At 41.5% G+C, this 21195-nt stretch overlaps 1 protein-coding gene across 5 annotated transcripts in view; it reads left to right on the forward strand.

Annotated features, from left to right (window-relative positions):
* Nucleotides 1–21195, forward strand: part of PCDH15 (protocadherin related 15) — a gene marked incomplete at both ends in the record, with an annotated part of 350568 nt that overhangs the window by 218086 nt on the left and 111287 nt on the right. For all 5 annotated transcript variants that reach the window (XM_084265723.1, XM_084265721.1, XM_084265724.1 and 2 more), the window contains 2 exons: nt 5066–5194; nt 20045–20350. In XM_084265723.1, the coding sequence (XP_084121849.1) occupies nt 5066–5194; nt 20045–20350 (435 nt within the window). The remainder of the gene's footprint in view (nt 1–5065; nt 5195–20044; nt 20351–21195) is intronic.

Here is a 21195-nt window from a genome sequence, read left to right on the forward strand (position 1 = left end):
TGAAACATGTAACAATCAAAATAGCATATGTAGAACAACAGGGGCAAAATAAAAGATTCTGGCTACAACTGATTTTCTTTAAACATCATCTTTTTCTCTATTCACTTTCCCCAAATTTTGCAAGGAAAATTCTGTTTCATGCTGCTGGTGGTTGTAAGCATTGCCTTGATTTGTCTCCATAGGCAGGTCACCTCGCAGTGGTGCCAAACTGAGAGGGGACTAATGCTGTAGGGAGCTGGGAATGCAGGTTCCAGATACGTCTTACAGCACTCCGTGTATGAGAACTGATGAATGAAAAGAAACATCTCTCTCTCTCTCCGTGTGTGTTACCCCCCAATCTTGGTGCTATGAGATGTGCAATACAGCTATCTCTTCCCCCACCCTGGCTAACAAGACAAGGAAGGTGGCTTTGCAGATGGAAGGGGGCACCCAGTCGGAACTCGGAATGAAATGAAACTTTTGTGATTTGGTAGTCAAAATTGACAATTACTTTTAGACCTCTTCATTACTGACTTAAAAATGTTGACGTGATGAGTTGTGACAAAGCTGAAAGCATCCCCACCTCTGTGTGTGTGTGCTGGAGATTTCCTTAGTGGAAGAATTTTGGCTGATGACATAGAAAACGACGTGTGGTTTATGTGACAGTTGGAACAATTTCAGGCAGCCACTGCTACCTGCTGTTGAAAGTGGTAATAAGGAACTCTACACTTCTCTAATGGGACTGAAACTGGTCTGCATAAGAAATCCAGCAACCCTTTCTCAGTGTGTTCACTTGGATCCTCTCCGCAGTGCAGTTTTTATCCTTGAGGCATGCATTCACTACCTGTAGTCCTTCTCGCCTGCTCATTGGCATTCCAGAGAGTTTCCGGGCACAGGGTAGGACAGGGTATGGCCCTGGTCTGTTTTCTTTCTCATTTTTTGTTACAGCTAGCCCAGAACCTAACTTCTAGGCAATGATTATTTAGTCAGTGTGATTTTTAGTGTCGCTGGGGACTTTTTACACAATCCACGGGACAGATGATCATGATGTTACCAATAGCGCTCTGTGCTGCAGTTCTGAACTAGCTGCAGTGATTTATTCTAGCTGGCTGATAAAGGCTATTTCAGAACAGCACATTGGTCTTAAGCTGTGGCTTGTGGAAAGCTTAAGCAAATCTTTGGAGCCATCTAATGGGGATATAAAAATATTGATGTTATTTAATAATCTTTGATTATAGCAGCTTCTGACACTAAGGGCAGACCCCATGCTCTGTGCATCACAAAGAAATTAAAGTAGCCAACTGACTACCACCTCATGTAAACAACTAGCATTGTGCAGCGGTGGGATGTTCTTTCTCAGTTTGAGATTGGTGGTACTGGCTTGAGGGGAAGGGGAAAGCATTGCTGCCAACCCAGAGTTCGTCCTGAACACTCCTCTTGGCCATCCTGCCCTGAATGCTGCATCCGCTTTGGGAAGTTCACTAAATTGTGTCTAATATAAGAATGAGGATTTTTTGAAATCTTGGTCTTATTACAGGATCTTATTTTAGTATTCTTGGAAGCTTAGGAAAACCAGAAAACTTTATTTTATACAGTAATTTTCCTGTTTGCCATCTCAGTAAAATACTACTCCTTTGCAAAAATACTGGGTTTTTTAATTCATAAGTGGAAGTGTACATATGACTCGAGGCTCTGTAGCAAGCAGAGCACTATTCTCTGTGGCCATGTTGGTGGGCAGGTAAGGTAGGGTTAAGTTTAAGATGAGTGACAGCAGAGCTGGGAAACAGTTCCAAATGTCTCTTCTCCATCCCTCTCTCTCTTCTTATAAAATCTTCACAAACTTTCTTTTTTTTTCTTGTGAAACTAAACTAAGCCAAAACTCTTAATTTCTTTTCCAGTTTTTGTTAGCCTGGGGGTTTAGTCTGGCCTAGAATCCTTTGGCACCAATGACAGCTCCTACCTTACCTTAGGGAATAGCCTTTAGAATAACTTGAGAAAGTTTTCACCCTTCAGATGCACAAGTCAGGCTGGTAGTTGATTTATTGCTTTTTTGGGTAACCCCTGTCTAATGACAAAAAGGCATCAAAAACTCAATTCTTTGTGCCCAGGGAGTGCAGGGAGCAGGTTCCCAGTACTTGTCTACAGGACAAAGACAATCCTATTTTAACATCCCATTAAAATTCTCTTGAATAGAAGAGAAATACTTCCAAAAGCACTCACTGTTATAAGCCAGTGTTTTTATGCCATCTTTCTCTCCGTTGATTGAATTGAAGAGCTTTTATTACCCTGTATTTGGTAGAATCAGGTTAGCATCGGAAGGTGGGTTTGCATTCAGTCCTGGAGGGTGTTTTGTGTTGGCAATGATGCAGAAATTGCAAAGTATATTTTCCTTATGTAAATTGAATTGGTAATGTCAGTTTCAGAAACAATTAGCAAATAACTGAGCGTAAGTGAATGTAAGAAGCTAGTCCCAAAGCATCTTTATGTTTCCTTGTTTAAAAATACTCCGTGTTCATTGCTTATTGAGTATTAAGTAGTTACTGTGTGGTGCTCATTGTGGAACAGATTGTTTTCTGCATTTGCCTCCATATGAGAACTGTGGAAAAACTCTCACTGGGAAGAGCTGCACTGTGCATGGATATTATTCATGCCACTGGGATCTGCTCTTTCCTGTGCTGGTATCATGAGGGATGACTAAGGAAGCTGGCCAGCACAGGTAGCACCCCAGTGAAGACGTGGGACACTGCAAATGCATGAGCCAGAATTATTGCTGAGAAAAGAAGTAGCTGACTCCTCTGATACTGGTGACTGGGCTGCTTGCCAAGTCTGAGGATTTGGAAGGTGAAGGAGATTGACCTGTTATGGGATCTCTCCTGCAGAGAGTAAGTTATCAGACTGAACTGGCACCGCTGCAGTGAAAGCATGGCCAAACACTGTTAAGATAGTGAGTACATTAGTTGTCTTTTGCCAGTGCCTTTCACATGTGGCAGATACAAGGATCTTGCTCCTTCATGAAAATTAGACTCTTCTGTATTTGTCATGACAGTTACTGTAGGGAGCTGCGGGGCTGTAACACTGCTGGAGGTTTGGTATGCGGGAGGTACTGCACCAGAAGATGTTTTAGAAAAGGGAAAGGTGCAGGTTTCCATTCAGACTTTTTGGTTTCTTAAGGGAGGGTGGTTACAGGTTTCTCTATGAAATCTGTGCGGTGCCACTTCCTAACAGGTTGGTCAGCCTAAAAGCAAGGGGCTTTTACAGGGACTACATCAGCACTTGTAATTGCTGTGACTGTAGTGTTCTATAGATTTCCCCCAGTGCAGCTTGATGCAGAGTAGTTCAGTACCTGAAGGCACCCCGACACAGCACAGGACAGCTGATGTAGTAACACACTGTGTTTGGTAATCTACTGCATTTCACAGTGGCAGCATCTGCAGCATAGTTGACATTGCAGGTATCACTGCCACTGGGGGACCAGTGCAGAACTGAGTGGGGAACACCAGCATTAGCCATCTGCAGCAGTAAGGCATCAGTGTTCAACTTCAGGAGGGTTTCTCTCTAGCACCTCTACCCTTGATGTACCTGTCTAACGGTCTGTATTTAGAGAACAAGGTAATTTTGTTTTCTTTACATATGCACTGAATGAAACACTGAAGGAAGCAGTCGTAGACCAATGATAGCATGTCAGAGTACCACTTTAGCCGGCCCATCCCCTGCTTCACCTCAGTTTCCAGGACTATCACTCCTGTCAGTTGCTAATGCGTCTTGCTCCGGGGGAAGCTGCTGCAGTGGCCTGTGCTGTCTGTGCTGCTCTGTTACTGCAGTAAAAGCCTTTCCTGGTGGATTGTTTCAGTCTTCCTTACCATAGCTCTTGCCTGGTAGTGCTTCTCTCTTTTCTGGTGGACGAAGAGCACTGTTCATCCCATGCCTTTACAACCCATTCCACAGGAACTTGCATTGTTAGCCTCAGCTCTCCTGTAGTTACATTTCTAGGCTATAAAACAAAGGTACGTTTTTGTTGCGCTTGCCACAATGTTTACATTCAGGAGGCTCAAACTTGGGGTATTTCACCTCAGCACAAACCTGTTAAACCCAAGAAACAGAGAGGTGTAGAGATACCAAAGCTTTGGCATGTTCTGAAGTAACAAACTGCATGAAGTAGCTGGTGTTAGCTGATGTTTATGTTCTGGTCTTAAAACCTGGTAAACCTGAAGCTCCAGTTCACAATGGTAGTTGGTGCTGTGCTATGTTTGGATTTATGGATCAAAAGTATCTGTGATAGCAAAGGTGTTAGCATTTGTTGAATGAATTTAAAGTACAATGCTGTATTAATTACAGTAACATGGTGTTTTGTGTCTGAAACACTGAGTACGAGGGACCAGCGAGAAGGGCTCTCACTTGAGCTGTGAAGATCTGCCAACAAAGTATTTCGCTCTCCAGTTGCTTTGATTTGGATAGAAAATGTCAGTAGGGAGCACAGACATGTTTTGCTGAAGTTTTATGTGTTAAATGTAGTTAGTGATGCCATTCCCCCTAGGGGCCTCTCTGTTTGTGCGAAAGTCATGTATGTCGGTGTGATGTGGGTACAGAGATCTCTGAGCTAACACCAGCTGAGCTCACTGCGGAGGTGTGGTGGCATGATTATGCCAGCTAGGAGACTGACTGATCATCCAAGCCAATCTTCACAGTAGCATGTTTTGATTAGAAAAATCAGTCATTTCTTTCCAAATTTATAATTCTAGGTCATTTTCATATTTGTATATCTTTTTTTTTTTTTTTCCCTACACACAGAATGGAAGATCCTTAAAATACCATATAAGTAAAAAAGTGATCTGTTGCCCTTTGTGCACCTCTAATGCATTTTCAGTCTCAAGCCTATTTTGTCTTAGAAGGAAAGCAAAAAGAATCTCTTCAAAGAAATAATGATTCTTGTTTCACAGAAACATGCATGGGGGGAAATGGATGGTCTGTTTGCCTCTGATTCTGTACTGGGTGGGTCTGGTATGTCACAGTGAGGTCGTCGATCAATTGTCATCCAGGAAACTGGAAAGTAAAGGTAACTTGTTCCTAATGTTATCTTTCTCTGTAGACCTCAACTGCTACTGTGAATATAGTGGTGACAGATGTGAATGACAACGGGCCTGTTTTTGACATGTTTCTACCTAAGAACTTGTCTGTACAGGAAGAGGAAGCCAATGCTTTTGTTGGTCAAGTAAAGGTAAGTTATCATCTGTGTGGAGTTAAATTGTTTATCTTCATACCCAAACTGCTCAGGCTGTCAGGAGAGAGCACAAAACTCGTATCAAAATGTCTTGGGTTTAAATGCAAACCGTCTGTTGTCAGATGCATTTATGTTAATGACATCGTCTTTTGGGCTTTAAAATACAGAACTTTTTTTTTTTCTTCTGCTTGCATAATAGCTGAAAAGGCCTTTTCATTTAAAAATGGCACATTAAAAACTGTTTATGAAATCAAGTAAAAGCTTGTAACAGATTTACAATGTTACAACATTTTTGCCATGATTTTTATATGCTTATGGATTTCTTCTAAAATATGTTTCTAAAGTACTGAAAGGGTGATACACATGTATATAAAGTTGTCACGCATATAGAAAATTTTATGGCAATTAAGGGGAAAAAACAATTAAAATGTTGATTTGAAATGATTGATTACCTGTCATAAAAATAGATGGTGCTTGGGGTATTGTTAATTGGAGGGATATAAAGCTGTGAAAGTTTTTATAACGTAGATGGCTCTTCTGTCCTGTCACATGTAAATTCAGTCGCTTGAAGCATGTACCATTTTTTGGTCAATCAGTTTTTCCTAACACCATCTGAAAGAAGTATGATTTACTTTCTTTAACTAGCAGTTGAATAAGCATTTCATTTTTCCTTCAGTGACAGGTTAGCACGAAGGTTGCATGCAGTATGAGCTGCAGATAAAAGATTAATTTGGAAGCAGTTATTTTTTTAGGACTTTAGGCAAAAAGTGTGTGACTTTGTTTCCAGTAGCAACTATATCAACAGAGAATGGGAGCTCTGTAACTGCTGTATTAGCTGTACCTTCAGAAAGAATGGGATGGCTTTGGTAGCATGGGAACTGTGCTGGGTAGCATATAACCCTAATAACCATGTTTGTTTCCAGATTTCTGTTGTTCAGTAAGACATCCACCAGCGCTTCTTGTCTACCATTTTTCTTTTTGAGTGAAGGAGTTGTTTTCTGGTCTTTATAACTTGAAAAAAAATTGTTCCTATGGAATAGGCGTGTATTTCCTTCCAACGTGGTCGCATGTTCACAGGGTTTGATTTTTATTTGAATTATACTTGAGGTTTGTAGGCTTATTCTGTGTGGTTTCTTTTGTGCTTATGCTGAAGTGGTTCTATGTATGTCTGCACTCTGCTTTCTGCATAGCCCCGTGTCATTAAAGGTGGGTACTGCTCTGAAGCTGTCTGAGCTCTGGTGTCGTTTTCAAGGGAAATAACTTCAGTCAGCATTGATGAAGATTAGAGTTTTCCTACAACTTTATTTTGTTAAGCTAGACTCAAATATCAGCCACATCAATGCCTGTTTTGAAGCCTCGGTCATATAGAAATAAGGATCCCTTCAATTAAATCAATTTCCACAAATTGACAAGTTATTGCTTTGGTTTTTGTCCTGGTGTTCAGCTTCTCTGGTCATTTTTCATTTTGCATCCTAAAATATATGGACATGGTATTTCAAATCAAGGTAAAATGCCTTTAAAATCCACTTTGTGTTTTGCTGGGTACCCTCCAGGTACAATAATCTGCTCAAACACTAGGTTGGGTCTGGTTTTAGCTTAGATGGAACTATAAAATAAAACAAGTTATTGCAACAGAACCTCTCTATCTTAGAAATTAGTAGACTTCGTAAGTTGTGTTGAAATGAAATTATGTAGCAAAGCTTTGTGTGATAGTTTATTCCTAGTTGTGGAATGACAGAAACTGCTTATGTCATTTATTGTCAGGTTTATCGCCAGTCCTAATTCCCAGTCTCCGGATGGAAAAAGTTCTCTCTGTGTAGCACAATAGTTTTGGCTGTTTCATATTCATGAATGCAAATAAGTAGTATAGAAAAGAGCGATCCAGGCATTTGGATTTTTTTTTCTGTCTTCAGTGATGTTTTTGAAACAAGGATGATGAACCCTTAGTCATAGCTGTGTTGTTTGAGGATATTCCTCTTCAAAAACTGAAATATCTTCTGTTGTGGCGTTGCGCTTCACAGTACACTGGAGCCACGGGAGAGGTTTCTGCAGGAATACATTCCTACAGAAGCTGTAATGTAGTTAAAATAGCTAGACCTGTTTTAGAAGAAAATAGCCTGGTAAAAGATGATAGCTCTTACTGCATCCACTGTTTTCACTACCAAGAATCAAGCTGCTGACTTGCAAGCCTGCTTTCCAGAGTATCTGTTACTGTATACCCAGAGAGGTGGTCAAGGCCCCATCCCTGGAGATGTTTAAGGTCAGGCTTGATGGGGTTCTGAGCAACCTGATCTAGTGAAGATGTCCCTGCTCACTGCAGGGGTGGGACTAGATGGCCTTTAAAGCTCCCTTCCAACCTAACAGATTCTATGGTTCTATGATTCTATGTTAATTTCACACAGAAACCTGCAATCCACCCTTTTGAAAGCGGGCTTCCCATTTTTCATGGGGAAAACTATAGCAAAAGATTTTTATCTTAAGACTCAAGACAATACAGGCCCTGCTGCTCACTGAGGCAGAGGAAGTAGTGGGGAAGGCTAGGGAAAAGGTGCTCAACCACTTTGATGCCTCAGGATTTTTACGAGTAAGATTTGGTATTGGGGCCATCAGCTGCCTGAGCCCTGTGTTGGTCGGGTGGAGGAAAGCACTGCCCACGGTACATGATGATGAAATTATGGGCTGCTTAAGGGACTAAGACTTAAGCAGTGACCTGGATGCTGAAGGATTGACCAAACGACCTCCAGAGGTCCTTCTCAACCAAGTCTATTTGAAGGTATTTTAGAGTGAAATCCATTATTCATGCAAGATCCCCCAGGATCAAGTATGGCATTAGCAGCAGCTACTCTTACTATTCATTTTAAAATATTTTTCTGATGACTGCCAGCTGACTTGATAGTAATGCTGGTAAGTCTGGGGATATGTCTGTAAGGTCAGTAGGTAGAAAGATGAAGCTGTAAGAAAACATGTTAGAAATAGGCTAGCTAACATGTGAGCAGCTACTGAAATATCCTACCAATTCTTTACTTCCGACACAGACTTTCTCTTTCTTTCCTCTTCTGGGACTGCAAAACTTAATGTGTCTTGTCAAGACACAAGCAACGAATTCCATTCAAACCCTCATTTTGTCCCCTCTCCCCTAATATACATGTAAGGTGTTAGCAATTTGAGGTATAAAATCATTAGGTCCAACACTCCCCTGAATAACTCCTTCAGCGGACCGGAGATTTCTGTGCTCTACTTCATTTTGAGTGGGAAAGTTGGACTTCAGAGGGGATTCCCATAAGGGCTTAGGTAACATGTGGGAATGTGTTTCCCAAGGAGATGCAGCAGAAGGGCAATGAAAGATCTATGAAGGAGGGGAGGGCTTGTGACAGTATTGACACCCATGCGCCCACGCTCTGCCAATGGCTCTGTCTCCAGCTGGAGCACCTGCAGGCACCTGCATGGGAGTGCTGCCCATGGGGATTTCAGGAGCGTACTGAAGATTGAAAGAACAAAAGCTAGAAAGGATAAAGCTGAAAGCATAGTGGATGTATTTCAAATCCCTTTTATTGTACACAGTGTGGTCTAAATTGGAGCAGTCAGAGGTGTATTAGATTCCCTGCTGTTCTTTCATGTCTGATCATGGGGATCCCCCAGTAAGGCAGGAGGAGAATTACTGAATGAAGTTGTCTACAAAGGACCAACAGGAAACAAAAAGCTTCAAACGGGAAACTTGAAAATTAAATTCAGCCACCTGATTGTCGATTGCAGGCTAAACTGGCCGAGATTCCACTGAACACAGGGCATTGGAATGATTTGCTGTGTACTGTTAATCAGCATCCGGTGCAGGAAAGGTAAAATAGCAGGATGAAATTGAGGTGGGGATCAATGCAGTCAGTTTTGGATGTTTGTTCAGCAAAAGACAGTCTGCAGTAGTTTGCTAGAGGTCTTAGAAATGCAGCCTATGGTTAAAGAAGCAGACGCTGGCCTGATGGGGCCCCAGAAAGGAAAGCAATCACTTGACTCCATGTTTTCAGTCATCTTCTTGTTAAATCTACACAGATTTGTTCATGCACCCCCATTGTTTGTTTATTGTAGTCTTGTTTTTGTGTCACTGATCAACACCATTTGAAATCTCCAGCATGAAAGTGTTGGTATCAAGGGTGGAGACAGAGATGTGAAAGGGAATGAGAAGGAAGACACACGTAAAGGATTCCCTGGCAGTGGACACACCAACCCCGTATTAGATGTTCCAGTATCACTGAGCCTTAGATCTTCCCTGAAACTGGGACAGTATAAATAAGCTGCAATAATGAAAGCAGTTTGCAAACCATGTGTGTAATAGCTCTGTCATATGCAACTTTTTTTATAAAAGAGAAAAGAAATGCTTAAAGAAGAAATGTTGCAAGTCTCATGATTTAAAGCCCAGCCCAAATTTTCGTAAGGTTTATTGTGTTCGACTAAATGACCTCTGGAGATCCCTTTACACGACTACGTGATTCTGTGTTTATGGAAAATGGCTTCAAATACGGGTGAGGTGATCTTGCTTTAGCTACCTCACCCTTGCCAAGTTTTGTGCATGAAGGCTCATAGAATGGGGTATGATTCCCCACAACCTACACTATAGATTACACCTTGCCTGTATCAAGAATGCCAGGCTTGAGCTTAAATTCAGAGGTCTCCTGTGCCTTTAGACTACTCGTAGGAAAATTGGAGGTCGGGGGAAAAAAGACAGGACCGGAAAAAAGGGGACATTGATTGGCAGGAGGGGACAGTCTGTGAGAGAAAGGAATTAAGTAAAGGAAAGAGTAAAATCACAGCCTCTGAAGGAAATCCTGACTGCTGAATCCCTGACTGCTGCTTACCGTGTGATGTGTTACCTAGGCACAGAACCCAGATTCATCTAATACATGTAAAAAAAGTGCGAGCAGATAGGATTTTAGAGTTGGAATCCATAAAAACTTGTTCAGAATCTAAAATTGGAGAATGGTAACATGTCAGGTAGACTGCACCCAGAGGAGATTGGATGTTGGTGTTGGATTGGTTGTGTCTGTCTCACTAGGTCCATTGCCATTCAGTGGCATCACTACGCAGTGTCTGTCTGTCGGCACTAGGTACCCGTTCCAGTGCAGAATAGCTCAGAAACATGTTCATTAGCTTCTATTTGTGCTCGTCTTTAAGTTCTGTGTAGCTTCTTATGATTGGATCATCACCAGGTCATTTTGCTAGGACCTCTGCAGTTTCATTTCCTTGTAAGCTTCTTAAGAATGTCTGTATGCTAGGTTAGAGAGGCCTGTAGTAACACTTCCAGTACCATGTCCCTTAAGAGCCTCATGGAGGTGACATAAAAACTTTTGTAGTTTGGTGTCAGACAAGTTGTGTGGAGGGGAGGGTATTTCCAGCAGGTCTTGGGTGTGTTCAAGTCCTGCTGTAAGAGCTTTTATTCTTGCTGCTTTCCCAGCCTGTATCAGTTTTGTCAGCCCCTGATATCTGATCCAGGTGGAAGAACTGCAGCTCCTCTGAATTGCTGCATCCCCTGAGTCTGCCTTTAATCCTTTCTGTGAGTGTAATAAAGCCTGCTCATGTCAGCATGGCTGATTGCTATGTGAAGTGTGGACCGCAGTAAGTGTTGGGATCTGCTTTTGGTTTAAGTTCCATAGTGTGTTCTTTGCTTTCCTCAGAATGACATTGCTTGGGGAGAATTTTCTTCCTGACCTGGGAGGGGAGTCATAGGAAGGATGAGAGATGAAGAAAAAAGTAACTTCTGTGAATAGTGCCCACTGTATATTTCAACTTCATTTTATCTTCTTTCCACTTACATTGTCTCAGATATTAACTGTCACAATAGTTATTATAGGCTGCATCTCTGCTAAGGTGGTGCAAAGAAATTAAATGACAGATGCTGCTGAAGTCAGTGAGGTCATCCCATGTGCTTCTAGTTGGACTTTCACCTGTCTGTTGAGGAGCAAATCCCTTCATCCCCTTAAAATAAGATCAATATCATGATTTCAAGACCTGCGGCATGAGAAGAAATAGATGCAGTCATAGATTTGTGCAGTTTTTTTCCATCTTCGTGCTAGGCAGGGTTAGTTTCTTTCTGCTGATGCCCTGAATGGGTTGACCAGTTCCTGGAGGGCATTTTGCAGCACACAGCTGCAACCACACTCCCTGCACTTTACAGCAGTTCCTTGAACTTATGTGAGCTTAAGACACAGCTCAAATAGGTTAAAAAAGCTCCTTGCCACCCATAGCACGTAGTAAATGGGGTGACTTTTTGAACTAAGCTGCACTCTTTCCCATTTCCAGTACTGCATTTGTGCATCAGTTTCCATCTTTGTCTTCAGTCATAACGTGTGTGCTGTAACGCAGTGGAAACTCTGATACTTGTTCTCAGAGAAGCATTTCAACCGTTTTCACTTTCACGGCAGTTGATCGTTGAGAATCAAGGGGTTTTTGTATGAAAGGAACTCGTGTTTTGTCCGCCTGCCTCTTGCATCCCAGTGTGTTTTTAGCCTTTTCATCTATTTCACCCTGATGCTGCACTAAATCTTCTGACTCAATGGTTTTGTGTGTCTAATACATGCCCATTTAGCATTTCAGTGGCAGAGTTTGTTTGTTTAGATTTGGCTCTTCGGCTTTGTGTTGCTGGGGTAAGAATGTGTCCAGTTTTCCTCGGCTGACAAATGAGAATGGTTTCTCTTGGGCCTGCCAACTTTTGACTGTCTAGTCTCTCAGTTTAGATATCGTTCTGTGACTTGAATGATTGTCTAGATCAGTGAGTCCTTTCTCGAAGACTGCCTGGGAGAAGTTGGGGACAGTGTCAGGTACCTATCTTTTTTTTTTTCTAATATTCAGACCTTACGGCCTCAATATCTGTAATCAGTAGAAGGAAATTCATTTCCTTTAAGTGTTCTGTGAACAAGGGGATATAACAGAACAGAAATGAGAGCATTGAAAATTCTGACCAGGGAGATAAGTAATTTCAAATCCAAACCTTGGCTCATATATTCCAGCTCAGATTCTAACTCCGATGTTCACTAATTAGGAGGGGTGATGAGGAGACCCAGCAATATCGAGAACTGACAAAAATAATTTTAAAATATTTGAGGGAGTTGTTTGGGAGCCCAGGTAAATGTGGAGCTTTAAAACAATATAAATATATTTCATCTGTGATTTAGGAAGCTTTGGCTTTTGTTTTTGCTAGTATGTGTACTTACTGGTTTTATGCCTGAATTGCTTTATCATATCATTGCCAAAGAACATACTCATAAAACCAAAATTTCTATTCGTCTTCCAAGTTAAAGCAGGCAGTGCAAGTCTCTCAATTTAGGGTTTGGTTGTGTGCCAGACTAAAGAAAGCTTCTCTGTTTTTAAGTGTGACACTAACTTTTGTAGGAGGTTCACCAGTCTATTAAATCATATTTTTGCAGCCATGATCATGTTTTCATTTATTTTAATTTATATTTGTTTGTAGCATTTAACTGTTCGCACTGTGTAGTTTTATTTAGTTACCTTTAATTGGTTTCTGAACAACCCCCTCCAGATGCACTGGAATTAGCATTGACTATGAAAGTAGTTATTGAAGGTTTTCCCATCTTGTATAATGTCTACGATATGTTGGTATATGAAAATGAACTGCATCCTACCTTTACCTTAAAAAATTGCTTTAAGTGTAGTTATAAGAAAATTTATAAGCTGGTATGACATGGCAGTTCAATAAGATGCTTCTTCTTTTGAAAAGTTCCTGGAGGATGTACATAAAAACCTGAAGGGTTTTTCAAAAGCCTGGATGTGTAGGGCATCAGTTTGTTCTCTTTAAAAGTATGAAATGCCTTGAAATTTCAAGTGAGCCAAAATTTGAGGGTGCTGCCTCTCCAGGTTTTTTAGCCACTGAATTTGCCCCCAGTATAAAGATTTATCGCACATTGTAACTAAGCCTCTGTCTCTTATTGCAGTGTAACGTTGAGTTCTGTGACATGTCAGAAATATATAGCAGAATCAAGTAAGTTAAAAAGCCTTCTGTATACTGTTGATTGAGTATGAACACAGAATAAAACCATTACACCATTTCTTACCTGAAACTTATACAAAATCTGCAGTCCTCCAGTCTTGCAAGTCTGTAAAAGACTTTTTTTTTCCTTAGATGAATCATGTAAATGTCAGGTTTGTAGGAATTTCTGCAGAAAGGATCTCTTGTAGGACTTTGGGCTCTGAGGGAGTGTTGCAGCTATCTGTAATGGGAATACAGTAACACCACGTATGCCTAGGAGCATGGTTTATTAGAAAAGTCTGTGTGAAACTGCTGACAATGCTGGGAGGAGGAAAGGGTTTCCTTATTTGCTTACTACTTTTGATGATATTTTTGAGTCCAGCAGACAGAAATAATTAAAAACTGCTGGTATATTTAATTTTTTCCTTTGCTTAGAGTGTGCAATGAATGAAAGAGGGACATGGACAACTCTGTAAAAGCAGGCAAAAAGAAAAGAGAGAGGAGAAAAGACTGTGTACAATATAAAGAAGAAGAAAAATCCCAGACTTATATGGGTGACTGATTTTCCCTCCTTAAAATATTTTAAAATAAATACCAAGAGGTCAGAAATGTTTCAGATATCTGTGAGGCCCGTTCTGGCATCTGGGAGATGTTAATTTTGTCCTGTGAACGCAAACAGTAATCTTCCTGAAAAACAAACACAAAATCCAATTTAAGGCTCCCACACACACTTGATTTGCTGTTTGACACAATTGAGAGCCTTGGGAATCTTTTAAACCCATAATAATAAACCCATTAAAGCCATAATAATAATAATAAACACGTTATCAGCCATGAGAACAATAACCCAGCTCCCACCAAGTAGCATCCTTTGTGTCCTCCAGGACAATTTCCATCCCGCCCTTGAGCTGCACTGTGTGCTAAAATACTGGTGAGACTGGGTGGGAAGTTTTTGTTGGGGTGGGGGACAGGTCATGGGGAGCTCAGTCCCTCAAGGTAGCTGATGTAATTTGGAGGAAGTTGTGTTGATGGAATAGTGGTCCCTAAGCAGTTTTTCAGTTTATGTGTTAAGGAGGAGATACCTGTCCTGTTTGCCTCTGCTTGACAGACAGGTGTGAATATCAGCACGCTACATTATTTTGCTGTTTTCCAGCTCCAGCAGCCTGAGCATAAACCCTCAATTAACCTGCCTAAATCCTGTTGTTACCCATTGCGAGCAAGAGTTGTGGATATTAGTGGGAGGTTTCTTGTCGAAAGAATGATAATGATATAATTAGTATTGTTGACATTTAAGCACTTGTCATTATATTTCAGAGTTAATGATCCTGCAAGTGATACTTTGGTAATTCAGATCTCCCAAAATTGTATTTTGAAGCTGTTTGAGACGGAAGAAGATAATTTGTTACTCTGGAGAGGTGTTGGTTTGTATTCATGAGGTTTTCTTAGTAATGTCAAAGCATAGTTGGTAATGCAAATTTAAACCTACCACAACTGATAAAGACCATCACCTCATAGATTATGGTGTCACCAGTAAATGTGGGATGTATTTCCTGGGAAATAAAGCAATGATTCATTTCCATACCTAGGTTTCCAGGTTTGTTTGATCATTCAGTACTTTATAAGTTAGCCCCATGAAAGATGGAAATGAAAGTAGTCATGTTGATCTGAGGAGTTACCAGAATAACAGCAGTAGTTACTCAACCCTCTTCAGAGAAACAGGCGTTTTCCTAAGTCTGACTAAATGTAATGAGATAGGAGAGGTAGAAACTTGTATCTCATCTTTCTACATCTCTTGCGGCATTGGCAAGAGGTGCAGTCAGCAAAGGCTTTTAACTCCTTTTTTTAGGTCTAATTTATACTCCTACAGATGCCCTCCATTTAAAGAATTTACCTTAGATCTATGTAAAGCAGGTTCCTCCATCCTGACAAAATCCCTTTTGGTTTAGGCCACATCAACACAAGTGAATTTATGAGTGCATGAATTCAGTTGCATACCATTGGTGTAGTAAATTTGCTGCTTGAACCAGTTTCAGTAAGAACAGAGGAAAACCTCTGAGCATGCAGAGGGATGGATCTGAATTTTTCTTTTACCCCGAACAGCAAAATCAGCTTTACCAAGTGTGGTGTGCGTGATTGCGAGGTGTAAAACTCTGCGTTGGCAGATTTTGGGGTGGTAGGCTGTGTGGGAACTCAAGTGTTGCAGTAGTGATCTTGTGAAGGCTGAGACTGCCTCAGGCTTCTTTGTCCTCCTGCTTGATACCCAGCTCTGCCTCAGCATGCACCAGAAGTGACACTTTCCTTCCCTTTGACGATGGTACAGATGAGGGGAAGGAAGACTTGGGTTAAGGATGAATGTGGCAAAAAACTCTTCCAGAAGGAAAACAAAGCAGAAATGTGTAGGTTCTTTCTTTGGTTGCATGGTCATGACATCCCACTGTGGCAGTGGAAGAGTGAATGATCATCTTTAGCAATGTGCAGTATCACTTGTGCTGCCCTTGGCTTTGATGGCTTTGGCTTATCATAGGGAGGGAAAATACATTTGGCACATATCCTACACAGAGCCACAAGGTCAGATTTGTGGGGCTGAGACAGACTGCTATAGGGATTAGAAGGATATCTGGACAATTGTGTATTCTAATGTAGTAAAAAAGTACCTTATCTAATAGAAAAAATACTAAGAATGTAGATGTAACACAAAGAAAAATGATATCTGTGATTTGCATCTTGTTATTATAGCTGAGAACACCCAAGAGAGAATTGGCTGCTGGAGAGACTTCAGAGTGGACAACTTTTCATACCTCTTAGCAGATAGCTTCTTTGGGAGCAATTGGAGCTGCCTAGAAATGTTGGGAGCAGATGGCAGAGTCAAATCATCAGGGAGAGGTTCTTGATCTGAATTCGTAGTGTGCTGTGGCTCAGCTTGCTGAGCTGGTTCCTTTAAAACAGGTACTCTGTGTAGCTTTGCCAACCAAGCCTGCAATGTCTCTGTGCAGAAGCTCAAACAGAGCCTGAAATGTCATAGTCTCAGGGCCACCAAGCTTGGTCAGAGCTGAATCAGGCCTGAGACATCAGGCGGGGGTGAGGGGTGCTGGCTGGCTGAGGCCATATGGCTCAGAAATAAGTTGGGGAGAGAGAAACTTCAGGTAACCAAAGGAAAGGGTGCAGTGAGAGGACAGGTACACACTTCTGAGTGCTCCTCTGCTTATGCAGATGGAGTACTTCCATGCAACTCTTTCCTTGGGTATCTTTCTTCCTTACTCATATCCCGTGGGTGGTCATATCCAAGTCTTCCCCTCCATGTAGCTGAGATGATGGAGGCAGCACATGCAGCTCTGTCTCTCAGATCCTCTCAGCCATTAGTGGTGTTGAAGGAAATTCTCATGACTTCCAGCGTCTGAGCTGCAGTGACACTATTGTTCCATTAATTTTGCAACTTCCCTTGTTTTGCTGGTTCCTTCTTCTCAGAGTTTAGTTTTATGGGGTTTGTTGTTGTCGTCAATTTATATGGTATCTGTCTGTCCTATGTCCTTTGAGGGCTGCGTTGCCTACAGCAATCACACCTGCTCTTTCTGCTGCCTCAACAAAGCCTGAATTTCTTGTCTGAGCAACATCTGCAAGATTTCTGCCTGTAAATGCATCTGTAGCTCCTTTTAAGATCTGCTATCATCTGGTGGCCCTTTACCAGTTCAAGCTTCAAGACTCTTATGGTACTTTTCATGTGCAAATCAGTGAGGGTGTTGTGGTTGAAAGGCTTCAGAATGTGCTCTTTCCTCGTTTTAGTCCAGCCATAGTCTCCTTGACTTTGTCTTTGGGGCTGTGAAAGTGATCTAGTTTTGTAAAGCATTTCCTTAAAGCTTTTTTCACAATTAAATCCTCTTTTGATTCTTTAAAAACACGCCACCTCAATTTTACACGTGTCCATGTGCAGGGAGTGCCCATGCCCATGTTTGGTGGCTTCTCCCCGTCTCTGGTAGCTGGGTACCCAGGTAATGCAGCTCAGTGATAGCAACAAGCAAACTGCGTTACGTTTATTGGGATGTTGCTGCCTTCTGTTTTAAGGGTGGTTGTAAGTTCAAGAAGGGCTGTTTTTCTGTAGCAGGACTCTATGAAAGCCCAGCTCCTTCTGATCAGGGCTGTGATACCTGTGTGCCAGCTTGGACCAGTTGGTGACAGAGCATGGGGATGAAATTGGGGTGACTTGAAGTCATCCATTCCAGTGTGGAGCATTAGCTGGAGCAGATAGTAAGCATGCCACCAGCACAACCCATCAGGACTTCTTCAAGGATCTGAGGCTCTCTGAAATTATTTCCATGTGGAAAGAGTTTCTCTTGTATACCCTTGAAGTAGGATTCTTTCAGAGAACAGATAAAACTGTCTTCCATATCCCTAAAGAGTACATTATTTCTGTTCAAGTTTAGTGATTAAATATTAATTTATGAAGATCTTAAACTGTAAAATTGATCTAACTTTGCAGAATACTAGCATTCCCTTGAAACGATTTTTTCACAATTAGATGTGTTTTGATTCTTTAAAAACACACCCCTCAGTATTACGCATATATCTGTGCACAGGAGGTGCCCATGCTGGGGCAGGGTGAGGGCTCACAGGGAGGGGGGTGAGGGTAGGCACGGTGGGTTCCAGGGACCCTGCAGGGCTCATCTAGGCCTGGAACCAACTCTGGTGCCTCTAGAGAAGGGAATTAGGGCAAAAATCTTCCTCACAGCAAGCAGTGAGGAGCAGCCCGGCAAGCCCGGGGGAGGAGGAAGAGGAGCTCTGGGCACCAGAGCAGCCTCCCTGGCAGCCTGCAGGGAGACCTCGGTGGGATCTGGCAAGGTGTGTGGACAGGGCAAGGCTCTTAAGGATGGAAGAGCCCCTCTGCTGTATGGTAGGGGAAAAGCCATCTAATCAGGGAATCAATATTATAGAAATTTTAGTGGGCAAAGAGCAGCAAACATCCCTATGAGGGTTCAAACATCCTTCTGAAATTTAAATTCACCCCGTGCTGTGGAAGGACAGGATAAGATATGTGAAAATGTACAGAGCTAACTCTGGTCTTCACGTGTCTTTGGTTGGCTTCTCACTGGTGCTGGAACAACTGGTTTAACTGGATTTAATAATGATGATTTGCCTGCCACTGTGCATGGAAACAAATCAGTCCTGCAGAATATAGAAAAGATATTTATGCCTGAGGACATACACAAAGGAGTTTACAGCATACGTAGTCATGGTTTTAGGAACCAAATTGCAAAGCCTGCCATATATTTGAAAGTCCATTTAATTTAGTCTCCTAAAAACTAAGATTGTCTATTCAAAAACATACTTCCAGGTTAACCTGAGATAAAAATGTGACCTGTTTTGTTCTCAGTGTCCAGCAGTAGTAGTATTTCAGATTAGTTGTAGAGATTATTGTGCCTGGGTTTGGGGTTTTTTTATTTTATTTTAACTCTGGCTGTGTAATATCAATTCATTGTTCTCATATGGCTTTGCCTTAAATTAGGAGCTAAGAAGCTCTGCAGTTTACTCTGTATTTCCTACGCCTTGCTTCTCTTTCAGTGGGACTAAGAATCTCTTACTGTATACTCAAAGCTTTCTCCTTGGCTGGCTTCCCTGTGGTTTTCCAGTGTGACATCTTTCTGCCCCACATCAGCTCTTTCTGGGGAAGAAATCAAATCAATTGTGAACCAAGGAAATGAACCATGTGTTGAAAGATGTTGATTAAACGGATGTGTTATCCATAGGCTGGTCATTATGAAGTTGTAGCCATTACTGCTTAGCACATTGATGTAGTGCAGGGGGAAAGCACAGTGAAATGCTTCTTATTAACAATTTTAATTAACTTTTAATTGATTTCTAGGGAGATAAATGGTTTCATTACAAAGTCTTGCAATGAATACCTTCACCGGAATTAAACATTCACGGAAACTTCCTGACAATTGTTCTGATAACAAAGCATGGGAATCTCTTATGATCTTCCCAGATGCTGGGAGCCTTGTTTATAAAGTCAAATAAATGAAAATACCTTGCTCACAGAATACCCTTTGTTTAATTTACATAACCTTATTAATCATGCCATAATTTAATTAGAAAGAGAAAAATAACAGGTCAGCATTTGAGCCCTGTTGAGGCCCTGGCAGCTCTAGGAGAACCATCTCAATCCTTCTAAGGGCAGTTATTGCAAGCATTACTTGGCCAATGCTGAAGTTTTAAGACTTCCTTCAGCATATGAGAACAAAGATACCAAACAAACAAAATCTAGATTTTTTTTCCTATTGCAATCTATTTTTCTGTTGCCTATTTTGAGTGTAGAAGAAATGTGGTAACATTTGGGTTTGATGAACATCATAAACTCTGGAGAGTGAAGCAGTTCTTCAGAGAGTGAGGATTAAAGCATCACTAAATGTGGCAAACACAAGTGAAAGGAAAAATTCTAGCTAATGTCTTCATTCTGCACACATCCTTCATTCATCTAAGGATGATGGATCCATCCTTCATCGAAGTCTGTCCTCCATAAAGATCTGGGCAGCAGTGAAACACCTAAATCAGGGCCTAAACCAAAAATTTTCCTCAGGCACCACCTAATACTGCTGCAGGTATTTCAGCACTAGAAGTATCCGAGGGCTTGGCTTTTAGTTTTTGTTTCGAGTTTCTGTTGCTGCAAACAAAGAGATTTGTTGGTGGGATATTTTATCTTGAGCAAAGCATTGGAGAGAGGCAAGCTGCCATGAAGGAGTGATGCTGAGTAGCCAGACAAGCAGTAGCACTCTGTGGAGTGTTACCTGGCTTACTGTGTTGCTCCCATGTTACTCCCGTGTAGCTATGGCCATTGTAGGCATTTCACGTGCAGTAAAACACATCTCTTCTTCACGTTTCTGTAGGCTACAGACCCGGATGCTGGTGTTAATGGGCAAGTTCATTACAGTTTGGCAAACTTCAACAATCTTTTCCGAATCACGTCAAACGGGAGCATTTATACAGCAGTTAAACTGAACAGGGAAGTGAGGGACTATTACGAACTCATTGTTGAAGCAACAGATGGAGCTGTGGACCCCCGCCGCTCAACGATAACTTTAGCCATCAAGGTGCTGGATATCGACGACAACAGCCCTGTTTTTACTAATGCCTCCTACACTGTCTGTGTGCCAGAAAACCTACCACCAGGCACCGTCTTCCTGCAAATAGAGGTAAGAAAGGGCTATGGAGCAAAGGTGATAGTTCTAGTAGTAAATGTTCTGCAATACTAAGTACATTCTTATTTAACTGTCAATGAGACTTCAGTAAAAGATTGTAAACCAGAGAGAGGGAAGCTATGACAAGGGACTGAAAAATGTACAACTTCTAGACAAGTGCATTGAAATACTTTGTGGTTCATTTGGAAATAAGAGTAGTTACTAAAACCCAAAGAAACAAGAAAACCTACACTGCTGTTGTAATTTCTTGGACTATAGTTTTACCCATTTATAGTGCTTTTGATTTGTTTTTGAAAGCTCATCATATTGCTTCCACCTATTTACAGTGGTAGCAAAAGAGAGCTTTATCTCAACTGCTCCAGACATTCCAGTCAAACCTGGCTGTGTAACATCACGTTGTAGTTAACAGAATGAGTTGCTTCCATAAGCAATTTATCCAATACCAAGCTCATCGAGAGAGCTGGAGTAAAGTGAAGCCAACACCTGGAGGTGGTGTCTTCTCTTCACTAAGAGATGCTCAGCCAAGGGAGAGTTGCTTGTTCAGGGATGAGATGGATCTCTAAAGACAGTGGAGATTCACTTCCATAAGCAGGCTATATATTCTCCTGATGTTTTGGTCAGCATCCTTTAATGAGAAGAACCTGTCCCGCGACAACTTCAGCAAGAATGGTTTTCTCTGAACCCGATTCCAGATAAATCTAGTGTCAAATTACAGCTAAAGTAATCCCATGATACTGATGAAAATTAATATTCTTTGTCTAAATACCAGCATAAAATAAACAACCATGTTGCCATAGGGGATGAGATCAAACGTCTGCTTAGACCAACGTGCTCTCCCT

This window comes from Gallinula chloropus (genome assembly GCF_964237585.1).
Source record: "Gallinula chloropus genome assembly, chromosome: 5".
NCBI classification, from domain to species: domain Eukaryota; kingdom Metazoa; phylum Chordata; class Aves; order Gruiformes; family Rallidae; genus Gallinula; species Gallinula chloropus.